We start from the raw sequence: 24,807 nt of genomic DNA, 5'->3' as shown, positions 1-24,807 counted from the left end.
TCCGTACAGACGCTACGGTGCCAGGGCAGCTGGTCTGGGCGAATGATGACGGTGTAAATTAGCGTAAAGAGCTACGTCAGGCTCGCATTCTTGGCGGGGGGGGGGGGAGCAGCCCTGGAGATGGGAATTGGAGTCCGCTCGCATTGCCTGCCCTCATTGCCACCATTCCAGGTTGCCCCCATTGTTCCCCCCCGAGCGGAGATTAGGTAATCCAGCCGGTCGGCAACACCGCACCTCCCACCAATGCTGAAATGCTGATAGTCCGGATGCCTCATTGGCCAAACCACTTTTTTGCACTGTCGGTTCGGTCTCCGGACTGCAAGTCATCTCCGTTGATCTCTGCATTTCTTTCTTCCCCAATAAACCTATCTGCTAGTTTCTTCGGAAACAGAACATTCGTGCTTTATTTTACCTCAAGCCAGGCACGGATAGGTGTAAGGTCCCATGCATGAAAGAACCTTTCGCCTCCGAAAGCACAAGCTCCAAGGAGCCCCATGCACACAAGACGCAACGGGTGAAAGGTTCCTTTAGTTCCTTACGCGTATGTTTTGCAGGGCTCCGCTGAAAGGAGGAGCATCATCCTACCTTACCAACCCACCAAAGTTGCTGAGTTGGTCAGCCAAGGGCCTTCCTCTCAATGCACCTTATGCTACGGACGGATAAGCACAGTATCTTTGAATGCTTTTTTCGAGGCTCGTGGCTGACGTGGAGCTTGAGATTGGGCAACAAAGTCCGCCGGTGTAGCTTATGCCGTCTCCGGTCAAGCCGAGATAGCTATCAATGGGTGGACGCAATCTGATGTCATCACAGGCCATCCTGTGGCAACCAACGACCTGGCCAAGTCTGGCCAACAGCTTTGGTTTACTATGTAGGTGCTTTGGGGGGTGAGGCGCGAGCTTCGAAGTTCGTCCATCTTCTGCTTCACGCTGCATTCGTCCGAGCTCACCAGCCACAGTCACATGATTGGACTTGAGATGGTTGGGTGGCTAGTGATCCGGAGATACTCTGTTCCTGCAAGTGCCCAGGTGTGGCTGAGCGCGCGCCTCCCTCAACCTGGAGGTCGCGTCTTCCAACGCGTTGAGTCTCACAGTCCTCCAAACACTGATAAGATAAGGAAACCACCTGTCTGAGGTGCCCACGGTGCCTGATGGTGGGCTGCCACTATTCCCAACTCCATAATCTTCCACCTCAACCTCTCTGTAAGGTTCGGCCGTCAATGGGCCCATGATGATGAACAATTTGACGTTCCAAAGCGACCATGGACGAATTCAACGATGACGACTTTGATGATTTGAACGACACCACTCTTCAGGAGCTTGAGAACAACGCCATTCAATTCACACAAGCACAAAGGAAACAGGACTCCCAGTCTCAAACTCTACCTCCGCACCATGACCCTTCCCAAGTCGAGAACTACGATGACTTAGAGTTCGAAGATGACGACCTCGACGATGCCGAAGTCACCAACGAACTTCTACCTCCCGTTACTCGTCCCTCCGTAGACAAAACCATCTCCCAACAACAGCAACAGCAACATCAACACCAGCATCCGCCCCAGCCGCTTGCAGCCAGGCACCCGCCTCTACCACCTCAACAGAGATGGAATCCTCCACCAGCCCATGAAAATCCTCCGACCCTCTCCTCGCGGCCGCGATACCCTCCCCCCGTGCCAACCTACAACGCCTCTATAGCCTCACAGCGTTTCCAGCCTGCCCACCCTGCAGCTCCGTATCGACCTCCACCAAGCCAATTCGTCCGACCAGCACCTCCTTCGCCCGCTCGCTTCAATCCCCCGCAATCCCAGTCGCAGTTGCACGCGGCACCTGGTAACGATGTCATTGCAGCGCTCCAGCAACGGCTCAGGGCCCTCGAATCTGAGCTGAACTCTGCACGAGGCGAGGCCTCCATCATACGAACAAATTCAACCAAGGCGGAACAGGATCACGCAGCCGAGGTTTCCCGCCTCAAAAAACAGAATGCCGAACAAGCTGCCAGGCAAGAGAGGGCTGTGGAAGCCGCCATTGCGGCTGAAAGGCAAGCCACCACAGAGTTACAATTCCTCCAAAGGGACATGAAGGATGCTTCGACCCGCCCTCGCCGAAGAGAGAATGCTCCCGTGTCCGCCGCGCCAGGAACCACCACACCTAAGAAGGCTGCCAAAACCTGGGGCGTTGCGGACGGATTTGACGATATGGACATCGCTCCAAGTCCAACCAAGAACAGAGGCAAAACTCGGGACCCCGGACCTGTTGCTATTCCATTGTCGGAGAGGACGCCCACCAAAGGCAAACGGAAACGGCCACCAGTCGATAGTCCCGTCATGGCTCTGGAGACAGACGCCCAAGACGTAATCATGGTTGATGACACAGGGACCACCGCCATTCCAGTCCAGTATCCAGGCCCTGCACCTACTACTCTCCCTTTCGAGGTAATGTTCCTCCACATCACGTATCATCAAAGAATCTGTGGCTAACAGCGTCGTAGTTTCTCCAAGTCATATTAGACCATGGCTCCTTGCATGGGGAACCACCGACTTTTGACATATTATCACGATACGCATACCCGTCCGATCCGACCACGTCTTTTGCATCCTTCATTTTCCAGCATTTGCCTCTCATGGGCACGCCGCTGAATCCGGTCCAACTTCTGGTAGACTTCGCCCGTCTTGTTATCCAGATGTGGAGCCAGTGTTTGAGAGAGAATTTCTTGCGGCCAATTTGGGACCTAGCCTCACTCCTCTCCTTTACTCTGCAGCTCCAGACCATATCAGTGGTCCCGCAGATCGTCAGTGACTTGGTTCCTACGCTGCAACAGTCTATTTATTTAGTTGCAGAAGCTCGATTCAAGAGCCAGGATGGCGATGTGTCAGCAGGGGCAGCCACAGAAACCCTGCAGCAGCACGTCGATACTACGTACATCCTGTCTTTGCTGAACGCCTCTGCCGCAGCTTGCGCTACGACAATGCTCGAAGCAGACGGCGGTGCGCAGACGAGACAAGCCGAATTTTGGCAGCTGATCACTCTTGATCTAGTTCTCATCCTTCTCACCCCCAAACAACAGCTGGACGACATCATTGGCATGCTTGATATGCTGTGCACTTCTACCCTCCCAGATTCCCTTGGCCCCATCATCCCAGGCAAAGACGCCGACCTAGCTGCTAGAATGATCATCGACAAGGTTTCTCTCAACCTAGTCGACTTACCTAGAGCAGTGTCGTCTGTAAGCCAGAAGCACGCAGTAAGATTCGCAGTCTTACGAACACTCATGGCCTTTACCCGTACCCCGTATGGAGCACGACAGGTCGCGGGCCACGTCAGTGTCATACCCCGGTTAGTCACAGCTCTGGGCGAGCTTGTCGATGTTTTGTACGACCTTTCGGACCCCGTAGTGGATACCTCCAGTGGCGGTCTCTCCCCTTCACACATGAACTTGGCCGTGGGTACTACCCCGGACGATCGCCGCGATGGTGTAAACGACTTGGACGACGGCCGAAGTGGCGTCTCCTTGTTGGTATCTCAGATCATTCTGCTTCTCCATACCATGGTAACAGATCCGCAGACGGCCAACGTCGCAAACATCCTCTCAAAGCTCTCCATGTCCCACGGCGGCTCTCAACGGTACATCCTTTCCTTGTCACGACTTAACTTTGCAGAAGAGGATTTGGTCTATGAGAGCGCGATAGACGCGGATACTGTTGATCGAGCTCATGAGTTATTGGAGATTGCCGTGACCCCTGACGAGGGCGATAGTATCGCCATTTCGTTTGGGGTCTGAACAGCAAGTACCTCTCCGTCCAAAGGCGCAATCACATTTCTAGACGGCTTGTTATCCGTAGATACTTTACCTTAAAAAGGTAGTTCACCTACCCCAAGTGGCATGGATCATTTTGGAACTCGCAGTATCCGGATGCCAGGACCCTGGGCTCGCTTCTCAACGACAACGAATGCAGGTATGCCAAGGGCGCCCTAACATCGTACTCGTCTTCGTTTAGTACGAAGGCAATCAGCGAATCTATCAGCAAATGTATCATCACATCGGCCGTCGCTGTCACATCAAACTAATGCCGTTCTACTCTGTTCCTAGAGACTGAAGCGGCGAACACACGATCGAGAATGTGGAGAGTCATGCATCACGTCGCCGCGATCTGATTTGCAGGACCCTTTAGAGACCATCGGACTGATTAGGAATCGTCTCCAAACTTTCTTCGATTATGGAAACTCGGCCGAGAAACGTGGACCACAAGCTTCACATTACCCCCAGGAGGGCCGTGCTCGGCTGTATGGAGAAGATCACATCCCCTTATTGACTGGATGCCGTGAAAGCCACACCACGAGAGATGCTCGGACCCCGTGGACTAAGAGTTACTCGATTCGGATTTGCTGATCCCCAAGCTCTGCGATGGCGTTGAAACGGATCGTTTACTGTACTGCATAGCTTTGTTCAGTTGAGCGTCGCTGACTAGAGATGGTGACTGGACGCGCTAGTCAGGCAAAGCCTTTGCTCTTCAGCTTAGCGCCTACCAGTCATCGCCCAATTCAGCGCGCGCCCCTGAGTCAAGAGGAAGCATCTCGTCCGATAAAGCAGCCACTTGGGATGGTTCGTCCAAACCACGCCTGGGTCCGAGCCCGGTTCGTCCGGTCTGGCGTGAAGGCGTGGGTCCAAGTCGAAGCTAGGATGACAACAACAACAACAATACCACGGTCACTTTCGCGGGACTCGAGGTAGGCGGATCGGAGTCAAAGACCACCGCTCAGCAAGACAAGCGGGGTGCATTGAACATGGCATGTTTTTTTATGGCAAGCGCCAGGAGGCGACCGTTAAACTTTCATGTCGCACATGGCCGGTCAGGAACGGGTGGTGGGCAGAAGCCACTTGTGCATCTCACAAGCTGAAGTCTCCGATGGAGGAACCCCTCCTCCTGAAGACCCCTCGCACCCCATCATGAACAGCATATATGATGCGACTTGATCGCACGTCCTCGCAAGTCAATAAGGAACCCACACTCTCTGTTACTTCTCTTCTCCAAGTTGCTGTGCTGCTATTGTCTCAGTCCAACGCCGTCACGATGCATATTCTCTTCTTTTGTACCGCGCACAATTCGCTTTCGCAGCGTCTATATGTGGCGCTGTCAAAGTCCCATACAATCACCATCGAATATGCCCTCTCAGACGATGTCATGATCGAGGCGGCCAGGCTTGCCAAGCCTCATCTCATTATCTGCCCTTTCCTCACAGCCCGTGTTCCAAAAGAAATCTACGAAAACTACCTCACCCTAATCGTTCACCCCGGTCCCCCTGGAGACGCCGGCCCAAGTGCCTTGGACTGGGTGCTCATGGGTGATGATGGGACAGAGGCCGATCCCGATACGCTCCTCCAAAAAGGCTCCTGGAGCGAGTCTGGCCGACCATACTGGGGTGTCACTGTCCTTCAAGCTGTGGAAGAGTTCGATGCCGGGCCAGTTTGGGCCTTTGAGCAGTTCCCTTTGCAGATTGACTCGCCAGCTGTCACGAAGTCGAGCCTTTACCGTGGTCCCGTTACACGAGCTGCACTTACAGCCACGCTTGCAGCCATTGAAAGAATACAAACGGCATCTGTCCAAGCTGCTTCGCCATACACTCCACCCCCGTCGCCCGGATTTGAGAAGTTCGCCCCGCATCATGTCACTCCGCTACTCCGAGCAAACCCTGCCTACCGCGACGCCTCTGTCACACTGCAGAAAGCTTTCCTCGGCGGAGTAACACGTCATCGGCCACTTCTCAAGGCGGCCCAACGCGACTTCAACATTCAGTCACACACGGCTCGGGAAATATCCCGGAGGATTCGATGCTCGGACTCTCAGCCAGGCTGTCTTACCAAGTTATTTGGCCCGGGCCTCTATGTTTATGGCGGCAACATCGAAGAAGGCAATGATCTCACTGCCCATACTCCACCTGGCAAAGTTGTAGCTTGCCGGGATGACGCCGTTTGCGTTGCGACTTGCGACAAGAAGGCCATCTGGATCACTCACATTCGTCGTGTGAAGAAGAAGACCGACACGATGCTATGGCCAAAGGTACCTGCTGTCTCAGGCCTGAGAGAGTTGGGCATCCTCGACAGCGACGCCATCACAGAAAATCGCATATCCAGGGCGACGATCGATTGGTCCCGAGCTTCACACGGTACCCAGCAGGACATATCAGTTGACTTCCAGACATTCACCAATGCTAAGCGGGTCGCTTTCCTCTACTTCAAATTCTACAACGGCGCCATGAGTACAGATCAGTGCTCCCGCATGATTGACGCCCTTGACTTTATCGCATCCACTCATGTCGTGGAACGACCACTCAGCGCCCTTGTGCTCATGGGGGGTGACGGATACTTTAGCAACGGTATTGCATTAAACGTTATCGAGGCTGCTGCGGACCCGGCGCTTGAGTCTTGGCTCAACATCAACCGCATTGATGACGTTGTGCACTACCTCCTTCACGAATTCCCATCACGGAACATTCTTACCGTTGCTGGCATCAGAGGCAATTGTGCAGCGGGTGGCGTTGCCATGGCTGCCGCATGCGACATTGTGCTTGCTGGCTCCGAGGTCGTTCTCAACCCAGCCTACCGTGCGATCGGCCTGCACGGTTCGGAATATCATTCCCTGTCCTACACCGGACGTTGTGGCTCAGCCGGAGCGACCAAGCTGCTGCGTGACATGACACCGCTATCACCAGCTGAAGCTCGGAGGATGGGCTTGGTCGACCACACTATTCCCGGCAATGGGGCGCTCCTCGAAACCCGCATGCGGAACCTCGTCAAGTCCATGGTCTCTTCCGACAAGAAGCTAGCGCCGGGGTCTTGGAAATGCAACGTGAACGTCACACCCGCAGGCCTGGCGTCTGCTCGTGCCGAGGAGCTGGGACAGATGTCGAAAGACTTCTGGAGCGCCAGGTCGTCCAGATATCACCTTCGCCGTCGCGACTTCGTGCGTAAAGTGAAAGCAGTCAAGACACCACTACGGTTCGCGACACACAGGCGTGGCTTGGGGGAGCTCGACGAAGAGGAGGCTAATGATTTCGACGATGTCACCGTGTATGAGCGCAAGGCTAGAGCAGTACTGTTGGCTGACCAGCTGAAGGAGTATGTCGAGAGCATGGCTACGAAACCTCCACGAAGGGATACGAGTGCAGACAAGGTCAAGGCCCTCCGTCGTCAAAAGTCTTGTGTTGAAATCGTACGCAAGCCGGAGGTGACGCAGGACCTGACGCCCGTATACTCGTGCTACTACGAGGTGACGGGAACATTAGGATTCTCATGAGATCTTTCTCGACTGTCTTTTCTAAGAGCCGGCGTTACTATCATGTTGAAATATTTTCACTCAATCTGTTACTCTCTTGTGACGACTGCAAAGGTTTCGTCTGTACGAATAATATAAAATTAATTTACACGTTTGAGCTCAGAAAGTTGTTCTCAGCATCTCACTCTCGCTCACATGCAGCTAGTTGAACGACGCCGAATATCTGCAACCATCACGAAGACCACACCAAAACATTGCCAGATTTGGCATGCTGGTTCAAGTGACTGGCTGGAGTCTAGAATTCTAGCCAAGCCCCTATCACTTCTCAGACGCTAATGGTACAAAAGTTCCCGAACGGCCTAAAGCTCGCTCCCATTTCATGGCGTTGGTGGACTCCCCCCATTTGAGGCTGAGCTAGAAGTCGTTTTGATCTAGTGACCGTTCAAATGCAAAATTTCTTTCCTGAGTCCCTCACTTGTCAACTTTCTTTTTGTGCAAGCCAAAAACGTCCAGTCACAGCGGCAGGCTCGAAATCGTCTGATTCTCTCGTGGAACGGCCCAGGCCTTTGGTCCCGGGAACGCACGCTACCATTCCGTTACCGAGTCCGCGGCTTCGAGGTCATACGATAGGCTACGTTTTACACCGGTCAGGTCATCGAGCCCGACATGGTGGGGTCAGCTTCCGAGGGATGGGCAGTACACGGATGCCGGATCCGGGTAGACGTGGGGTGTCATGCCGAATAGGAGCCGTTTTGCTATCAATGCTGCGAGTCACGAGTTGAAGTCTCCCATGGCCCCAAGAGGGTCTTCCAAGAGGACCGTCCTTCACTAGAGTTGTTTCGCAAGCTCTATATCTTTAGGCTAATTTTCTCAACAAGATCCGGAGCTGCCGCTCGCGTGCTTGCTCTTAGTCTATTGGTGTGTTCCCCTGGAACAGTCTCTCCTGGTATCCACGTGTTCAGCCGAACAAACTGTCAAGCAGATCAAGACACTGTGGATGGTGAGGCCACAGGCAGGTCAAAGTTCATATGCAAAGGCACCATGACTTATGCAAGGATCGGATGATTGGTCTCAAGAATAATGTATGGACGTTTCGACGTCTATTCAATATGCCCCTAAAGTAAAATTGATGCAACGATGCAGGTGAACTGCTTACTACCTGCAGGATGCACTTAGTACGCCCCACGAGGCCCAGGCTTTTCACGAGGAAAACTAGGAGAGGAATGGATGTAAATACTGGGCGCGTCCCCCACCTCGTATTGCAACCATTCACAAGGAATGATGCTATTACTAATTACCTCCCCATGGAACTCTGAATCTACATGTGGAAGCAAGGTAGAATGCCCAATGAGTGCTGATCATGGGTTATTTCTCTCTTCTCGTGGCACCATCGCATAATTCAGTCACAGCAATCCTGAAGTTTTCTCGTTGTCTCCAGGTAGGCGGAAGCGGCAGGAATGCAAACCGGTATCCAAGAGACAGCAAAAGAATTGCCAGTCAGGTTTCATGCCACGCTATTTCTGCAATGCCTATACAGATGAAATGTCTGAAGTCAGGTCTTTCAAATGTGACGTCCACCGGAGTGGTTCATCACCTACCTCACTTCCATACACAATTCCGCTTTGCTAGGTAGTGTCTCAAACTTCTCTGGTGTCCCATTACCAATGTCAAGGAACTGGATCCGTTCAGTTTCGACTCAGTCTAGTTTGTTTGTGCGGGTCTTAAACCTGCCGGATCCTCCAACTAAGGTAGTCCTCGATCTACCCGACATTCCTTCACGCTATTCTAGGACATGGTCAGTGTGTAATAGAATTCGGTTGCACGTGTGATCCTTGAAGACCGCGGCGGATCACAGGGGGTATGGCGCTGAAAGATATGTCTATCGACCGATAAATGAAGGCGACGAAACACACCCGCTCCAGCATTGCTACCATGGTATTCGCCGGGCTTCCTCTCCAAGGTCCAGAACCTGACTGCCGTTGATCCTCCAAGCCAATACCTTTGGCACACTCAGTGAAGTCATAGTGACAATTCTCGTCTTTCGGTCGTTAAGAGGTAGATCAATAGATCGAAATCGATATCAGGCGGCCTTCTGTTGAAAGATCACTTCCGGTACGGGCCCATTTGCGCTTCACTCACGAGCATGCTTCTTCCTACATGTAATAGAGCAGGTCGAGCCGTTAGAACCATAGCAACCATGCGGTATTATGGGAAGACGGAGGATACGGCCCGCAACTTGCACGCACGAATCCCATATCCCCCCAACCCCACCAATGCTCCCGTTCCACGGACAGAGCCACAAGTGAAACGCCCGTCGCCGAACGGGCTAGTCCAAAGACACCAAGCCCAGGTCGTTCTATTATTTTCTGCATCAGCCATTCATGACATCATTAACAGAACGTGTGAGACTTCCTTTCCGTCCCTGGTTCAATGGTGCCAGCGGCCGCCAGTCACATCGCGATTTACTATCTTGAAGGTGTAGATCATGGCGCTAAAGGACCAAGCTTTGCGGAGATCCCACACCACCCGCATTACAGAACGCGGCATTCAGATCCGATTGTGGGGGTTTGGAACTTGAGGAAGCCAATTGGGGGTTTGTTGCTTATCTGGATGGATCGCCGAAATGGCTTCAGCTTTTCGAGGGTGAGGATGATCTGGGGAATCTGGGGGATAAGTAGAGGCAGGCCCCGCAGCTCTCTTGAAACGGTGCGATGCCGAATCTGAACTCCCAATAATTACCTATCACATCAAAACCACCTTCAATGAATGAGCTGAACATCAAGAGTGGCCGACGAGTGTCATTTGGAAGAGGTGGAGCTGGTAACATACGTGAGCTTCTCCTGGTTCGTGATGACTATTACCCTTCGCTGACATGCACCTCCCCAGGTCATTACGCAGATGCCAGACTAGTTGAAGAGGAGCCATCTGTGGGAGTGCGGCGACGAAGCAGTGTTTGGAGTACTTCGTCGTCAGACTCATCACACAGAGGGTTAAGTCTCGTCCATAGCGTACGAGATGTATTCAGGAGGAAATCACTAGATGACACTCCCGAGGAATCTCTAGCCGATGGAACTAGGAGGAAAAGCACGCACTAATCAGCCGTGGATAACGGACTGCGATGCGAGCTTTTTAGATACTCTCAGACACTCAGTAAATAGGGTTGGATTATGGTTTGTTCGATAAAGACAGCAATGTTATCACAAAGGTCATGGGGCTTCGACAAGGAATATGGAGTCAGCCTGATTAAGTCAATTTGGCAAAGAGGGCTTTGAGATTGTACGATATGATATGATCAAAGGAGCTTCAGAACATACCTCAGCCACGTACAGTATGATGTTGATGTCACGCGAGACAACATGGTCCGCAGTCCTCTCTCAACATCCCGGCAGTCCGGTCACGGTATCGGCCAAAGTCCACCGGCCTGTACAGCTAGTTGTTGTGCCATTGCCAGCGATCAGATCAACATTCCGAAAACTGATATCGTGACAAGGAAACCTCTGGCTACAAGTCAGGCTGACTCGGTTGGTCGCTCCAGAGAGCGTCCCGGTGATGTTAGCGAAGACGACATTGGATATTTCCATGTTACTGGTCCCAGCGAATGACCCGTTATCACCATTGTTTTGGTAAAAAGAAGGGGCATTATTAACCCTCTCATACTGAACGTTTGAGAAGATTACGTTGTGAATTCGGCCCCAGCCACCGCCACGGGATTCTCCTGCGCTTTCATAGCCATCTTGAGGCACAAGTTCGCCGATCCATGTTTTGAGATAAATTCCGTAGCGCAGATCCACCGGTCCCCGTTTGAGCTGAGGGTTTATTTTAGTCATGGAGTTTGAAAGGGCTATGGACATGTCGTGCTCACCGTTAAGTCGTCCATGGCAATGTCCTCCACGCCTGAGTCCTCGAGATACTGACCCAAGCTTCCAATCGCAATGCCGTTACCACCATTGCAGGTAACGCCTTCCAAGGTTACGTTATACGAGCGGGGTTTGATGGCAACGCAGTCATCTCCGCCGGTGTAGTTGAAGCCCTTGACACGAACATTCTTTACATCCATGGTGTCTGCATAATTCTCGTCAGTACTTCACATAGATCATCTCAGCATAATCGCCACCTACCAAAGCCATCCGTATTTTGAACCCAATTATATCTCGAGGGTGCCTTTGTAGAAGTAGCATTAACAGATATATTCTCGAAATGCATGTCCGTTCCGTTCATGATGTTGTAGGCCCAGAACTGGGGCTGCCTGATGTAGAAATTCTTGACTGTCACATCGCTGACGTTCCAGAGCACGAATGGCTAACAAGAAACATTAGCTCAGTACCTTATTCAGTGATTATCGTGGTAAATTGGGAATCAATACCATTGGACGGCCTTCAACTGTTGTACCCTTTTCAGCGGTATACCATGCGTCTCCGTTTCCGTGGATACCGCCAGTTCCATGACCATTGATATGAATGCCATCCCCTGACAACACGAAGCCAGCGCGGTGATTTTGAAAGAAAACAAAATACCCATCGGATCTCCAGAAATCAATGTTGTCCGAAAACTATCAAGGTCAGCTTTGGACGGAACTGATGAACTCGGGCTTGGGCGTTATCTTTTTACAGTCCATTCTCCCCGCCATTGGATGTTCACGTCATGGACGATGGGGTTAAGCTTTCGATCAATCCAGTAGTTCTTATCCTCAGGAAAGATGATGGTTCCAGATGTCCCGCAGATATTAAATGCTTCCAAGATATTGTCCACGTTGCTGACTTGGTCGCCATTGGCAAACACAGTACATTGAGGTCGTCCTAGGACATCGGTAACTGCAATTGCGGCGGCTTTGGTGGCATTGATGAATCCAAAAAGTAGGATGAAGAGCAGATTGAAAGTCGTTGGAGCGAATGAAGCCATGATATGGTGATCTCGATCATCGAGTTCATGTGGCTACTGTATAATCCAGCGGCAATAATTAAAAGTCGACTGGAATTTATATCACTTTCAAGTCTGGTCAGTATCGCTTCATCCATGATTCATCCCTCATCATCTGCAGCTGCGATGCACTTAGTTGCTCCTGCTAACGCCTGCTCTCGCCATCGATAATATGCCGAAGTCCATTTGTTACCCCGAGATCACGAAGACGGCGCTTCAATGATCTCCCAGCTCGTCAATAGATCTTGGGGATATACGTTGGAAGATTGCCAAAATCGAGCGAAGACTGCATAACTCGGCCAATTTCTACAAATATGCACCAATCCAGTCACGCACTTGACAACAGGTAAGGATTCCTTCCGTCCGGGGCCTGCAACCCTCCGTCACTAAGATTGTCCGGCTGTTTAGCCTGCCCTACTGCTGATCGCTTCCTCGAAACCCCGCATATCGCGCACATCCTGATTCCATACGCCGGGATATTGGTCCCGTTCGGTAGTATTTGTGACGACAGCACAAGGCATCGCGAATCGATGTACCTTATTTGCCTAGGTATGGAAACTTTTTAGAAAAAGGAAAAGAAAAAAAAAGAAGAAGAAGAAACCTTGGTTCTAAGAAGCAGAGTTGTCTAGGAACCTTCTTGCATTGACCTGGAGAGAGTAGTTATCCTCGAGAGTAATTGACCGTCCGTTTTAGCTGAGCTTCCAAGCCCTACATTCGAAATTGATGGTTAAGAACGTTCAAAGTGATTTGCACATGTAGGATTTCAAGTGAGGAGTTTCCCGACAGAGTCTAGATGCATGAAAGCATTGCGACTGGGAGTTGAAGCGCAGCAATCAAACTTTGGATAATTTTCGAGCGTTTTCCCCCTCAGCGTATGCTGTTGTTTCCTTTCAAATCGCACACATGGAACCCAAGGCCTACATACACACTATAGAGGGGACCAACGTCATGGATGCTAGCCTGAATGATCTCGGCCGAGCTGTCCCACGCGATATCGACTCGATAAACATCCATTATCCGCGGGAAACTGACGAAGTACTGTTTCCACCAGTGATGCAGCCCTTGAGACTTCGCCTCCATGATCAATACGCTATCGCGCCATCGCAATCTTTCACGCTGACGTATGGGGGCTGACTAGGTCTGCATCTGCGGCGAATGTTCGTGCGATGACAGCTAGCTCGCGGTCATCTCTGACCCGATACTGAGGTAGTGCATGCATCTCACATCACGAACTTGTAGCTGAGGCCATTTCTTGTCTGTGGAGGCATTTACGGCGAGTTGCGGATCCGAAGGCCGATGTCGTATTTTGATCCAACCTGATCGGGCCTTTTCCATATTAGACAGCAAAGTCTGATATGCCGCAAAAGAAGAAATGTACATCCTCCGGCTCCTACAGATTTCCGAGCGCATTCTCTTCGAGCACACCTAACAATACATCAGGGTACAGATCAGCATGATCCGCTTCATCCGACCGTCAATGGCCAAAACAGGTTCATCACTGTTGATACAGCATGACTGGAACATGTGGATAAGCCAAGGTCAACCCTGAATCCAAATTTAACAAATGGAGACTTGGAGCATGGTTTATTTACGCTTTAGTAGAAGCTTTTGAGTAATTACCCACACATACACCGTTTTAGACAGGTCCCCGTTGCATGTTCCGATTTTCTTTATTTGCGACTCAGTCTAGCGGCTGATTCCTAGACCACCTCAAGTCGAGGTGTTCTCCGAGACGGCGATAGCTCTGTCGACTCAAGAAGAGCAAGATCTTGATTCCTCAACTAGATCCAGATCGTATGGGGACTTGGATTAAAGATAATCAGGTGGAGATGTCAGAAGAAGCTTCGTAATATACCTTAGACCAACTATGGAATCATCGGCAGCGAAACCTCAGCAAGAGATTCAAAAACGGGGCAAACGTTCTCTCACGGCTCTATTTGCAGAACCCTGCAAGAGCAAAGGTCAAGCAGAGGGTTGATAAGAAGTTTCATGCATCGGGTCATGCTGAAAAAGGAGTCACAATCCGTGCCTCCACCCAGAACAAGAGATCGTATTCAGGCTTATCAATTTAACACAATCGGTGACGGTGGGAAAGTTTGAATAAGTAGGAAACCTCCATCGTGACATTGAAGCCCCTTGTTATAGCATCATTCAGGTGAAGCCTCCCGGATCCACCTCAGGAGAGCCTTTCGTAGACCCGAAACAAAGCCGAATGGAATCTTTTTCGTGACAACACTTTCTTTCGTGATAGTGACAGGAAGGCGTCTTAGATATTTCGGGCCGTCTGTCTATCTGGTCCACAATATGATTCTCTTAGAGAATAGCATCGTACGATACAGACTAGTAGTTGAGAATATTGAGTTATCTCGTATGTTAGCCAAGTCCGTCGGGACCACGGAACTTCGTCGAATTTGAGAAGCTTTTCGAGCTGTCGAATTACAGGCAAAGGAGATATTCGGCGTATCTCAATGTCTATATAAGAAGACCAGTCGCTCGCCTGACATTTAGCAGCATTCTATATGCAGACACTCATCGGTTCATTCGTCCAACGTACTAAACTTACTTGAACTCTTACCAACTCTGATCTTGCAAACGCATGCGCCTGTATCTTAAAATGCAGTCTAACATCATTATCTCCCTTCTTGCCCTTGTTGGCAGTGGTCTTTGTGACTGGCCTGCTCCGGGAACTGTCGCCCACGACTCTCTCAATCCTGTGGTCGATACTCTTGGCCCCAATGGAAACGTCATCAAGAAGTTTCAGCCGCTGCTGCACATTGCCCATGGCTGCCAGCCCTATCCCGCTGTGAACAAGAACAACCAGATCAGGTACGTAGCTTTTGCCAAAGTTTTGTGTTTTCAGACATACTGACAGAGAGGGAAGCGGCGGTTTGCAGGATACTGGAACTACCTCGGGAGGATGTAAGGACGGCAACAAAGGGCAGACCTACGCCCGTTCCATGACTCTGAATGGAAAATTCGGCATCATGTATGCTTGGTACTGGCCCAAGGATCAGCCAGCTGATGGGAATGTTGTAGGCGGCCACCGTCACGACTGGGAGACTTCGGTCGTCTGGCTTGATTCTGCTTCAGTCAATACCGCTACCATCACGGGTGGCGCCTGTTCTGGACATGGCAAGTTCAAGTTGACCAGCAACCCTCAAAGAAGCAGCAACAACGTCAAAGTCGAATATTACACCCAGGGTGGTTTGGACCATGAGTTACAGTTTACGAACACCGTGGGCCGAACATACTGGATCTGGGACTGGGATGCCATGGAGCCTATCGTCCAAAGCGCTCTGAACAAGGGAGACTTCAAGAAGGCAAACTGTCCGTTCAACGACAACCACTTTGAAACAAACATGCGCGCCACCTATGTCTAAGCAACTCGGCGTCGCGTGAGATTAGGGCATTAGAAGGACTCGCTGATGTCGGTCTCTTGGAACGTTGAACTATTCACACTTTGAACTAGCTCAGATACCTTACAATACACTCTGATGTCACTCTCAGTGTCTTTTCGCGCTATTGCAGTGACTCGTGGCAAAAAAAAGGCCCCTATATATAATGACCTCTAATTAATGATCGTTTCTTCCGCTTGTTTAACCGTATGCGTCCAAGACGCGTTGTGTCTGACGATATTGCGCGCATGTGCCAACGCTTGCGGTGAGACTTGAATCTTACAGAAATAAGAGCGTGATGTGACTCTTATTTCAAGCTTGGTTTCTATATATAAATCATTCTAGATGACATGTGTCATCTGACCTTACCGTTGACCAGTGTCTTAGCTGCTCACCATACTGTTGTGAGTAATCCGATCCTTGCTTCTTATCCTTAAGCTGGCACCTTTCGGTTTGTGCCTAACTACTATGTTTAATGACGAGAACAATTGCATGAACCTGATAGCCTTTGGAAATTTCATAGGACCATTAAAGTGCTTTGCTAGCATGGTGGGAGACTGAGCCCCAGCTTCGGGCAGATTTCTCGTTTCAGACTCGTCCACGGACCGTGATCCTAGCTACGCACGTGGGCAACCTATGCTGACATAGCAAAGTCAAAAGATTAAATCTGAAACCTTCTAGGACTTCACGTTGAGGCATGACATCGAGAAAATGAATGACCTGCTGCGAACCGTTGCGTGGTTTACTTCGTGATCTTCAGGCATAGACGAAGATCCGCGTATGCACTCCAATATGTCCATCCGCCGCGAAATCGACAAAGATGGAGATCTCATTCTTGTGCTCAGCCGGCTGGGCATAGACGATGCCGATGTTGCCGAAGATAGCGAAGATGGTGTAGACGCCGATGCGAAGCTCCTAGAATACGAGCAATTACAGAACAAGGAAGTAAGGGTATCTTCGAAGGTTCTGATGCTGAACTCGCCAGTCTTCAAGGTAATGCTGGGAGGCAAATTCAAAGAAGGCACAGAATTGGCCAAGAGCACCGGACTCTCACTTCCGTACAGCCTTGATCTCCCGGATGACGATGCCGAGTCCATGTCTATTCTGAGCCAGATTCTTCACAACGCCTATGTTACCGAGAGACCAAAACCCATCGGCCTGGCGAGACTTGCTTTCGTGAGCGACAAGTATGAATGCACCGGGGCATTTAAGTACTGCGGAATGGTATGGATCAGGGATTGGCTCTCAGACTACGATGAAAATGTGCCGCCAATGGCAGACCTTTGTCACCTCTTGGTCTTTTCATATGTCATAGACCTCCCCCTCGAATTCTCAGAGTTATCGTGGAGAATCTTCCTCCACCACGAAGGACCAATTTCGAGAGGCTCGGAGCAAGTCAAGGTATTGGCAGATCATCCTCTGCTGAGGCATGACATCATCCGTAAGTAACCTTGTTCACGGGGCTCATGTGGAGGATCATCTTGACGTTGATTATTCAGGATGTTTGGAGGCGAAAAGACACGAATGCTGCAACTCATTCTACAAGGGTCTCGTTAGCCCCATGACTTGGACGTGGGACATATCTCAAAACCCTTGTGTGAGATCCGCCAAAGCACTGGCGTCGTATATCGAGACTCTCCGAAAGTCCAACATTCTGCCAAAAGACATCGACTTCGCGACTCACAAATTCTGCAACCTGCTCAACACGGCAGTTGATCTTCCCAAGATCACGATGATGGATTTCTCGTGCATACGGGAGGTTGGGGTTTGTGGCTGCCGCTCGAATAAGTACGCCAACCGCAACTTGTCGTATGAAGTTGAAAAGGAGGCAGTCAAGATCATCCAGCAAAGACGGGTGTTTAACTGCCTGGATTGTTTGAAAAGCGACGGTGCATCTGGGAAGCAGAGGTCATGTTGTATTCCTCATTAACCACCAAAGCAAAATTAATAAAAGTCCTTGAACTCTAGAATAGGAAGAAAAGGTAGTACTCGCGCAAGAAGATGCTGAATGAGGTAAGGTGCTTTATGAGAAATAACCGGACACAGAAAGTTTGCCTCCAGATTGAGTGAAATCATCGTTTTTCAACTATTTGAGATTACTACTATCAGCCTGTGGCTACGTCATGGTCGATTTGCCTCCTCATATGGTCATGAGGAGTTTGTCTACTTCGGCACCTTGTTTGCTGCTTCAACTCAGCTATGAATTAAACCCCAAGTAACAAACAGCATCTTCTGATTGTTGTAACACTGCACAGTCCCTTGCAGCCCAAGCTTTCCATTCTGTGCCATGACACCGTATCTCGTCGTGTAGAAGCGGATATCGTTCGTGCCAACGTTCATAGGGCTAGCCGCGCTGCCAGAGTCGGCATATCTGACGGCAAAGCTGCAAGTTCCGGAGCTCACTACAGTAGCGCATCCGTTGGAAGAGAAGTCTCCGGGCTGCAAAGTCCAAAATCCATTCTGACTGCTGAGAGAGCTGGCGAGTGCCTGGCAGTCTGCTGCCAGCGGAGCGGAAGCTGAGAAATCTGTCGCTGGGTCCTCGGCCATCTCTCCGCACCACTCGTCTCTACCGGAAGAGAAGGGGAATCTTTTGGATAGGCGAACTGGCCGTGTGCCTTCTGATCCCTGGGTGAACTTGATGTTGCGGTTCATGCGTATTGTTGAAGTAGTGCCATCGGCGTTGGTGAATGTGCGAGGGACCATGAGCTCAAAATCCTGTACCGATGCATTTGCTACTGAGAGCAAGCCAAGGGTGACGAGGCCAAGTATGGACTTGGCTGAGATGTGCATTGTGATGTAATTAAATGGGTCGAAATTTCCTGTCGCGAGGTTGCTGTGTTGAAAAGACGTTCGTCAAGGACGAGCAGTTGAGTCTTGGCTTTGATTTGAGCTTTATTTGAGTTGGTTATTGGAGCAGGAGCGAGAATTGATTGATGGTACTCCGAAGATCGAAACAAGGGAAAACAACATGGGAACAGGCTCTCTTATATTAACATAATGACTAGCAAACAAATGCCCTCGTGGACAAAGGCAAAAGGAGTGAAGGGACGGGTTGCGCCGAATCGCTGCGCGTGATTCATTCCCTGCAACTTGATGTTTGCTGCCAATGGCCGTGTCTGATTCAGTCGAGCTTACGAGAAATCAGCTCGGTGATGAGCGCGGGGTCCAAAAACGCCAAGTGATTCGCTCTGAGATGTTTGACAAAGCCATGGCCCCCGATGCTTTATGAGAGGGCCCCGCATTGCGACCGCATTGCGGGCATAGCGAACTCGATATGTGAAGTTGATCGGGGGCGGTCTCGCGATGCTGTTGGGCAAATGAGTTTACGTGATGGTCCTGAGTGTGATAGTGACGGGAAACGGCCCCCGGGAGAGCGGGGATTGGCACCGGAAGCGCCCAGGGCGGACGTGACATTAATGCGGCACATGTGTGCCCTGTGGGGACCAGCCAATGACAACGCTGTACCGTCATGTTGGTTTGGTTTAAGGATCTGCAAGCGTCCCCAGCCAGAGTGATGAGAGCTAGATTCGTGCATGAAATCAAAGTGATGATTCGGGGCCCCTGAATTGAAAGCCCTCGATTCAGGTCGGGGCCGTCGGAGACTTTGGGGTTCTCTAGGCGAAGGCTGCATGGTTGCTCGCAGTTGGGGGTTGCACACTATTTGCTATGACCAGTAAGACAAACTTCCACATTTCTTCGCAAGGACGGCTTTTTCGAGGTATCGACTCGGACCTAACCTCTTCTTCCGCTGCGAAGTGGAGGTTGAGGTAGGCATATAGGAAAACATTATTGACCCTTTGTCAGGGGCAGATTTATGATAAGTGTCATTGTGTGATCAGGCAGTCGGTGAGGAAACCCTCGATTGCTACCTGCCCATCAGGCCACCTCAGTTTGGAAACAAACCCCCCTCTCCCACAGCTTGTACTTGGTTCAACCTCGTCCGAGTCCAGTGAGACATTATCGGTCAGGCAAGGGCACGGGCAACGTCGGCCTCCAGATTTGATACTGCCTGTCTAACGGCATCCATTCCACTCATGTCGTCTTCAATGAACCTCGTCGCTTCGTAGAGATGGGGCTGTCCCTCAGCAAGGAAGAGCTTCACCTTGCTATCGCCGAGACAATGAACCATGTGAGTGCTCACAGAGAGGTCAACATCTTCATCAGCGTCACCCTGTATGATGGTCGTGGGTGGCCACGACGCAGCTCTACTCTCTCCCATCTCACTTTCGGCCCATTCGTAGCCTGGGTCAATTTCACCCACAAGATTGAGAAACTCGTTGCGGTAAAGGTAGTAGTCATAGAGACATCCTCGGGGGAACTCATCGCAGTTGCCATCATCTGAGATGGGGAGTGGAGGCAATACAAATGCGGTATTCTTGGCGCCATCAGGAAGGATCTTCTCAACATGGAAGACCTGTGGATTATTTGCGGATGTCACTCCTATAGATACCGGCGCGGATAAGTGGTGGCTCATTTGTGCTTCGGTTATGGGTTCCGGTGTAAGTAAGACTGAAGAACTGAAGAATGGATGACGGAAAGTAGTGATACCGGTGATTGATAACAGAGCAAGGGGAGTCGGGTGGAGGTGGTGAGCCGTCAGAGAGGCAATGAAGAAACCTAGGGCTCAAGTCAGGGCCTCGATGAAGGCTTTAGGCGACGTGATGATGAGCCTCTTACCCGCACTTGATCCACCTACAATCACTTTTCGATTTGGGGCAAGTTCATTTGTGATTGCCCAACGCAGGGCAAAGGAGTAAGCGTCAGTGGCATCTTGGAGCAGACCTGAAGCTTTGGCCTGGGGAAGCATCCGATAGCTCGCACTGATGAGAGTCCATTGATTCTTGAAGCAGACCTAGTGTGGTAAGGTCAGCTACCTTTGTCGGATGAGGAAGCACGGGTGGTTGTTCATGAAGATGAAGGGCTCACCTGTACAAGCCAAGGCGGAACACATTCCCTGGAACCGCTTACGAGGCCACCTGAGTGGAAGTACAGGAAGACGGGAGCTATGAGTGGATATTCAGCAGAGGAATACACATCGCACTCGAGCGGGATCGTGCGTTGTGAAAACACAAGAGTGGTCTTGTTCAACGACATGGTGTCAAGGTGCATCAACGGTTGAAGAATCTCGGGAGTGGGAATGAGAAGCTCAGCTGAGATCGTGGAGGATGAGTGAGTGATGGCCGTGCCAGTAAGGCGATGGGAAGCAGGTCATGATGGTGGTGCTCATGACGAGTATCATGAGATTCAAGGGCGTGAGATGTGATAGGATGATTTGATGCAATGGATGCGTCCCTTTGGCGGGGGATCTGCTCATGTCACCTTACAATAAGAGGGAGCTTCAGTCCAGCCACATGAGGTGAGAGCTGCACCAGCCACAGATGGTTTATGTACAGCGTAGCGCACGAGCCACAGCTTCTCTTTTGCCGATCGGCTGGAGTTCTGGAGACAACAGGCGGGAAGCACCGCATTGGCACTGAAGATGTGCAGGAGCAGCAGGAGGGGCCGAGGGCAATGAGTGGACTGGCGGGGTACAAGAGCTTGGCTTCGACCTTACCTACTCACGTAATCAGTCACTTTCCAGGGCGGTGAGCAGGTAGATGCCAAATCAGGACTAGCAGTGTTGTTTGCCGCGGGATGGTTTTGCCGGTATGCCGTCCTCACCGTATTACGGCATTCCCTCTCGGTGGAAGGATGCCACTGACCGCTGGCGTTCCTAAGCCGGGAATGGACATGGCAATCAGTACGTAACCGCAGACAAACACATCCCGGTCGGTTCTGCCCGTAGACCATACGGATACAGTTAGGTAGGGAAGGTGGGAAAGGTTGTATCGTCGAATCGAGTTCCGCTGACACACAACTTTGAAGAGCCCCAACGCATTGATGTCACTCCGATCCTTGGACCTTGGGGCAATTGCGGAACTGGAATCCTAATCCTTGCAGAAAACATTCACCGACCATTTCGTTCCCTCGTTCCCAGGCGACCCTTTGCCTTTGGGGCCCTTTGGTGCTAGTTACCTAGCTCCCAGTCCACAAACCACAGTACGCTCGCCTCTTTCTACGTCGCGAGCCACAACACCTCCAATCTCTCTCGTCGCAATTGTTTGACCAACGAGTCAGCCTTGCTGTGACAAATTTTCCTACCATGGTGCAGCCTGGCATTGCTCCAACAAACTGATACTCGGCATTTCTATCCCCATCACCGTCTTTTCCGTCCCGAATCTCGTCCTTCCGTCTCTACCCGCCGGCAACATTTGTGACCTAGCTAGACTCGAGACGACTGCAACCTCTCGTCACATCAAAACAACAACACCAACAAGATCAGTGTTACGCCCTGTGTATACGCATACGCATAATCCCGAAGAATCTCCAAATCGATCTAAATCCCAAGATCCAGTCTCGCTTAAGCTCACCCCCGCCAATCTCATTCGAGCCTCTCTCCAGCGCTCTTCCTCTCTCCCGCCCCTCGCCGCATGAACCTGTAACGTCATCTTGTTTGGGGGTACGAAAAAATGTCAGGTAGCCGACCACAACCGAGTCGCAGTCCTTCTTCGCAAACAACACAAACAACGCAGACAACACATCGCCCAGCGAATCCCAGCGGTTTGCGCCAGAGCTACACCATGGGCTCTCCCATCCAATCCCCAAGCTCTCTCGGCGGCGAGTCCGAATACTTGAGCACTCGCGAGGATGCCACTCCGCTAGCAACCCCTCTTCCTCACGACAACGAAACTCGCGATCCTCCTCGCGCCGGTTCCAGCCTCAACCGACCGAACACATTTCCCCCGAGCGAGTCGACGAGCCTCTTGCAGAATGTACTCATCGATCACCCGCCAGCTAACAGCTACCCAAATGGTACATTCTCGCCGCGACCCGCCAGCCCTGCTGGTAGCATGGATCCCGAGTTTGACAGAGCATCCTCCTCGGCGTCCGAAATCCCAATCTTGGACCCTGTGTTGACCGCAATCACGGGCGACGACCACTGGAGGAAGCGATTTGTCAGGAAGATCAAGAGCAGGAAGATGCACTCCTCGAGAACTCTGGCAGAGCAGGCCGGCTTCAAGGATACCGTTTGGATGTGAGCAGGACCTGGGCCCCGAGTTTTTCACCACTCAAATCTGCTTTGCCTGCTAACTCTGCTTGTTTTCCAGGTATCTTTCGTACTACATCCCTCTCTTGACTTGGCTGCCGCAGTACCAATGGTCGTATCTGAAGGGAGACCTGGTTGCAGCTTTGACGCTCGCCTCCCTCTACCTACCTATGGCTTTGTCTCTCGCTGACAACCTCGCACATGTCCCTCCTATCAATGGACTGTATGCCTTCGTCTTCAACCCATTCGTATACGCCGTTTTCGGCAGCGCGCCTCAGATGGTAGTTGGTCCGGAAGCTGCTGGTTCTTTGTTGGTCGGGTCTGTGGTCAGAGGCAGCATCGACCATGACAAGAGCGATGAGTACAATGCAGAGGTCCAAGCTAAGATCTGTGGTGTTGTTGCGGGTATGGCTGGTGCTACTGTCTTTCTTGCGGGTCTGGCCCGCCTGGGATTCCTCGACAGCGTTCTCAGCAAGCCGTTCCTGCGCGGTTTCATCTCTGCAATTGGCTTCGTTATTGCGGTTGACCAGTCTATTCCCGAGCTTGGTCTTGCCAAGTATGCGGCAGAAATGGGCGTGGGCCACGGAAGCAGCATGGACAAGTTAGAGTTCATCTTCAGCTCGTTCGACCATGTTCACAAGCTTACCTTCATTGTTGCCGGAGTCAGCTTCGTAATCATGATGACTATGAGAGAGCTCAAGAAACACATGGTGCCCAAGTATCCGGGGGTCGCGTACATTCCTGATCGTTTCTTCGTTGTCGTCATTGCCGCACTTCTCTCTTGGCACTTCGACTGGGAGAGCAAGGGAGTCGAGATTCTTGGGCCGGTTAAGGCGGCTTCGGGTCATCTTTTCCAATTCAGATGGCCCTTCCAGACTTCTCACATGGAGCATGTTCGTGAAGCAATGGGCACATCCTTCCTGATTGCGCTTCTGGGATTCTTCGAATCATCCGTTGCCGCGAAAAGCTTGAGCAGCTCCGATAGCCCTCACGGGATTCAGCTGAGCCCCAACAGAGAACTTGTTGCTCTGGGCGCCGCCAACATTGTTGGAGCTTGCTTCATGAGCTTACCCGCCTTTGGTGGATATGGTAGAAGCAAACTGAACAAGCAGACCGGCGGCAAGACTCCGATGAGCTCCATCTTCCTCAGCTTGATTACGCTTCTTGCCGTCTTCTTCCTGTTGCCGTACTTTTACTACCTTCCCGTAAGTTGTCGCTTCCCACAAGTAGGTCCATCATCTAACATTCTCAGAAACCGGTCCTGTCATCCATGATCACCGTTGTAGCCTGGTCCCTCCTCGAGGAGGCTCCACACGACATTGCTTTCTTCTTCAAGATTCGAGGCTGGACTGAACTGGGACTGATGCTCATCATCTTCGTGTCGACAATTTTCTACTCGCTCACCCTCGGCATGGCTATCGGCGTTGGTCTGTCTCTGCTTCAGGTCATCAAGCACTCGACTCGGCCCCGCATTCAGATTCTGGGACGCATTCCCGGCACACAGCGCTTCGAGAACGCCGAGCTGAACCCCGACAGGCTAGAGTTTGTTGAAGGCTGCCTGATTGTCAAGATTCCCGAGCCTTTGACTTTTGCCAACACTGGAGAGCTCAAGGCACGTCTTCGTAGACTGGAGCTTTACGGCACGAGCATGGCGCACCCTGCGCTGCCGAGACTGCGCGGCGAGCAACACAACAAGAATGTCATTTTCGATATCCACGGTGTCACCTCACTAGACGGATCGGGTACGCAGGTGTTGTTGGAGATTGTCAGCGGGTATAGAGAGCGTGGTGTTAGAGTGTTCTTCAGCCGCGGCCCTACCAACCCGCGCCATCACATCTGGAGACTCTTGAGACAGGCAGGCATCATAGATCTGGTCGGCGGAGAGTCACACTTCGTGACGGATGTCCAGGAAGCCTTGAAGCTGACCGAGTACGAGACTAGCATCAGCGAAGTCGCGAATGCTTGAGAGAAAAAAAGAGGCGCAAGTCAATCAATTCTTATCGTCAAGTGCGCGCGGGGTTGGTTTGTACAAATGGTAGAATGCGGCGTCGTTTTTGGTAACCAGCATTTTTGGAGCGAGGAAAGGCGTTCCGACTTTCAGTTCTTGCAGGATATCTATTCGTCTTACGAAGCGTACTTTA

General features: G+C 51.3%; 8 protein-coding genes across 8 annotated transcripts; 5 read left to right on the top strand and 3 right to left on the bottom strand.

The window, feature by feature from the left end:
* Window positions 1-1,258: 1,258 nt before the first annotated feature.
* CPAR01_11658 (DNA repair protein Rad26) lies at window positions 1,259-3,774 on the top strand (the record flags this gene model as incomplete). Its single annotated transcript, XM_060495917.1, has 2 exons — window positions 1,259-2,428; window positions 2,485-3,774. The coding sequence occupies 2 exons, from the start codon at window positions 1,259-1,261 to the stop codon at window positions 3,772-3,774; spliced, it is 2,460 nt and encodes an 819-aa protein (XP_060346265.1).
* A 1,291-nt stretch (window positions 3,775-5,065) lies between these two features.
* CPAR01_11657 (formyl transferase) lies at window positions 5,066-7,288 on the top strand (the record flags this gene model as incomplete). Its single annotated transcript, XM_060495916.1, has 1 exon — window positions 5,066-7,288. The coding sequence occupies one exon, from the start codon at window positions 5,066-5,068 to the stop codon at window positions 7,286-7,288; it is 2,223 nt and encodes a 740-aa protein (XP_060346264.1).
* Window positions 7,289-10,641: 3,353 nt separating this feature from the next.
* CPAR01_11656 (glycosyl hydrolase family 28) lies at window positions 10,642-12,166 on the bottom strand (the record flags this gene model as incomplete). Its single annotated transcript, XM_060495915.1, has 5 exons — window positions 10,642-11,073; window positions 11,130-11,329; window positions 11,386-11,566; window positions 11,631-11,816; window positions 11,876-12,166. 5 exons carry the CDS (start codon window positions 12,164-12,166, stop codon window positions 10,642-10,644), a joined length of 1,290 nt encoding a protein of 429 aa, XP_060346263.1.
* A 2,632-nt stretch (window positions 12,167-14,798) lies between these two features.
* CPAR01_11655 (necrosis- and ethylene-inducing protein and ethylene inducing peptide) lies at window positions 14,799-15,564 on the top strand (the record flags this gene model as incomplete). Its single annotated transcript, XM_060495914.1, has 2 exons — window positions 14,799-15,010; window positions 15,057-15,564. The coding sequence occupies 2 exons, from the start codon at window positions 14,799-14,801 to the stop codon at window positions 15,562-15,564; spliced, it is 720 nt and encodes a 239-aa protein (XP_060346262.1).
* An 807-nt stretch (window positions 15,565-16,371) lies between these two features.
* CPAR01_11654 (uncharacterized protein) lies at window positions 16,372-17,028 on the top strand (the record flags this gene model as incomplete). The annotated part of the gene is made up of 1 exon (XM_060495913.1): window positions 16,372-17,028. One exon carries the CDS (start codon window positions 16,372-16,374, stop codon window positions 17,026-17,028), a length of 657 nt encoding a protein of 218 aa, XP_060346261.1.
* Window positions 17,029-17,772: 744 nt separating this feature from the next.
* On the bottom strand, window positions 17,773-18,369 carry CPAR01_11653 (uncharacterized protein; the record flags this gene model as incomplete). Its single annotated transcript, XM_060495912.1, has 1 exon — window positions 17,773-18,369. The coding sequence occupies one exon, from the start codon at window positions 18,367-18,369 to the stop codon at window positions 17,773-17,775; it is 597 nt and encodes a 198-aa protein (XP_060346260.1).
* Window positions 18,370-19,543: 1,174 nt separating this feature from the next.
* CPAR01_11652 (uncharacterized protein) lies at window positions 19,544-20,673 on the bottom strand (the record flags this gene model as incomplete). Its single annotated transcript, XM_060495911.1, has 3 exons — window positions 19,544-20,196; window positions 20,257-20,431; window positions 20,548-20,673. 3 exons carry the CDS (start codon window positions 20,671-20,673, stop codon window positions 19,544-19,546), a joined length of 954 nt encoding a protein of 317 aa, XP_060346259.1.
* A 1,526-nt stretch (window positions 20,674-22,199) lies between these two features.
* Window positions 22,200-24,632, top strand: CPAR01_11651 (sulfate permease; the record flags this gene model as incomplete). The annotated part of the gene is made up of 3 exons (XM_060495910.1): window positions 22,200-22,654; window positions 22,728-23,871; window positions 23,919-24,632. The coding sequence occupies 3 exons, from the start codon at window positions 22,200-22,202 to the stop codon at window positions 24,630-24,632; spliced, it is 2,313 nt and encodes a 770-aa protein (XP_060346258.1).
* Between the last annotated feature and the right edge of the window lie 175 nt (window positions 24,633-24,807).

This window comes from Colletotrichum paranaense, assembly GCF_030867605.1.
Source record: "Colletotrichum paranaense strain IMI 384185 chromosome Unknown Scaffold_9.1, whole genome shotgun sequence".
NCBI lineage: Eukaryota > Fungi > Ascomycota > Sordariomycetes > Glomerellales > Glomerellaceae > Colletotrichum > Colletotrichum paranaense.
The sequence above is the reverse complement of the archived record's forward strand: the minus strand, read 5'-3'. Positions and strand labels throughout refer to the sequence as shown.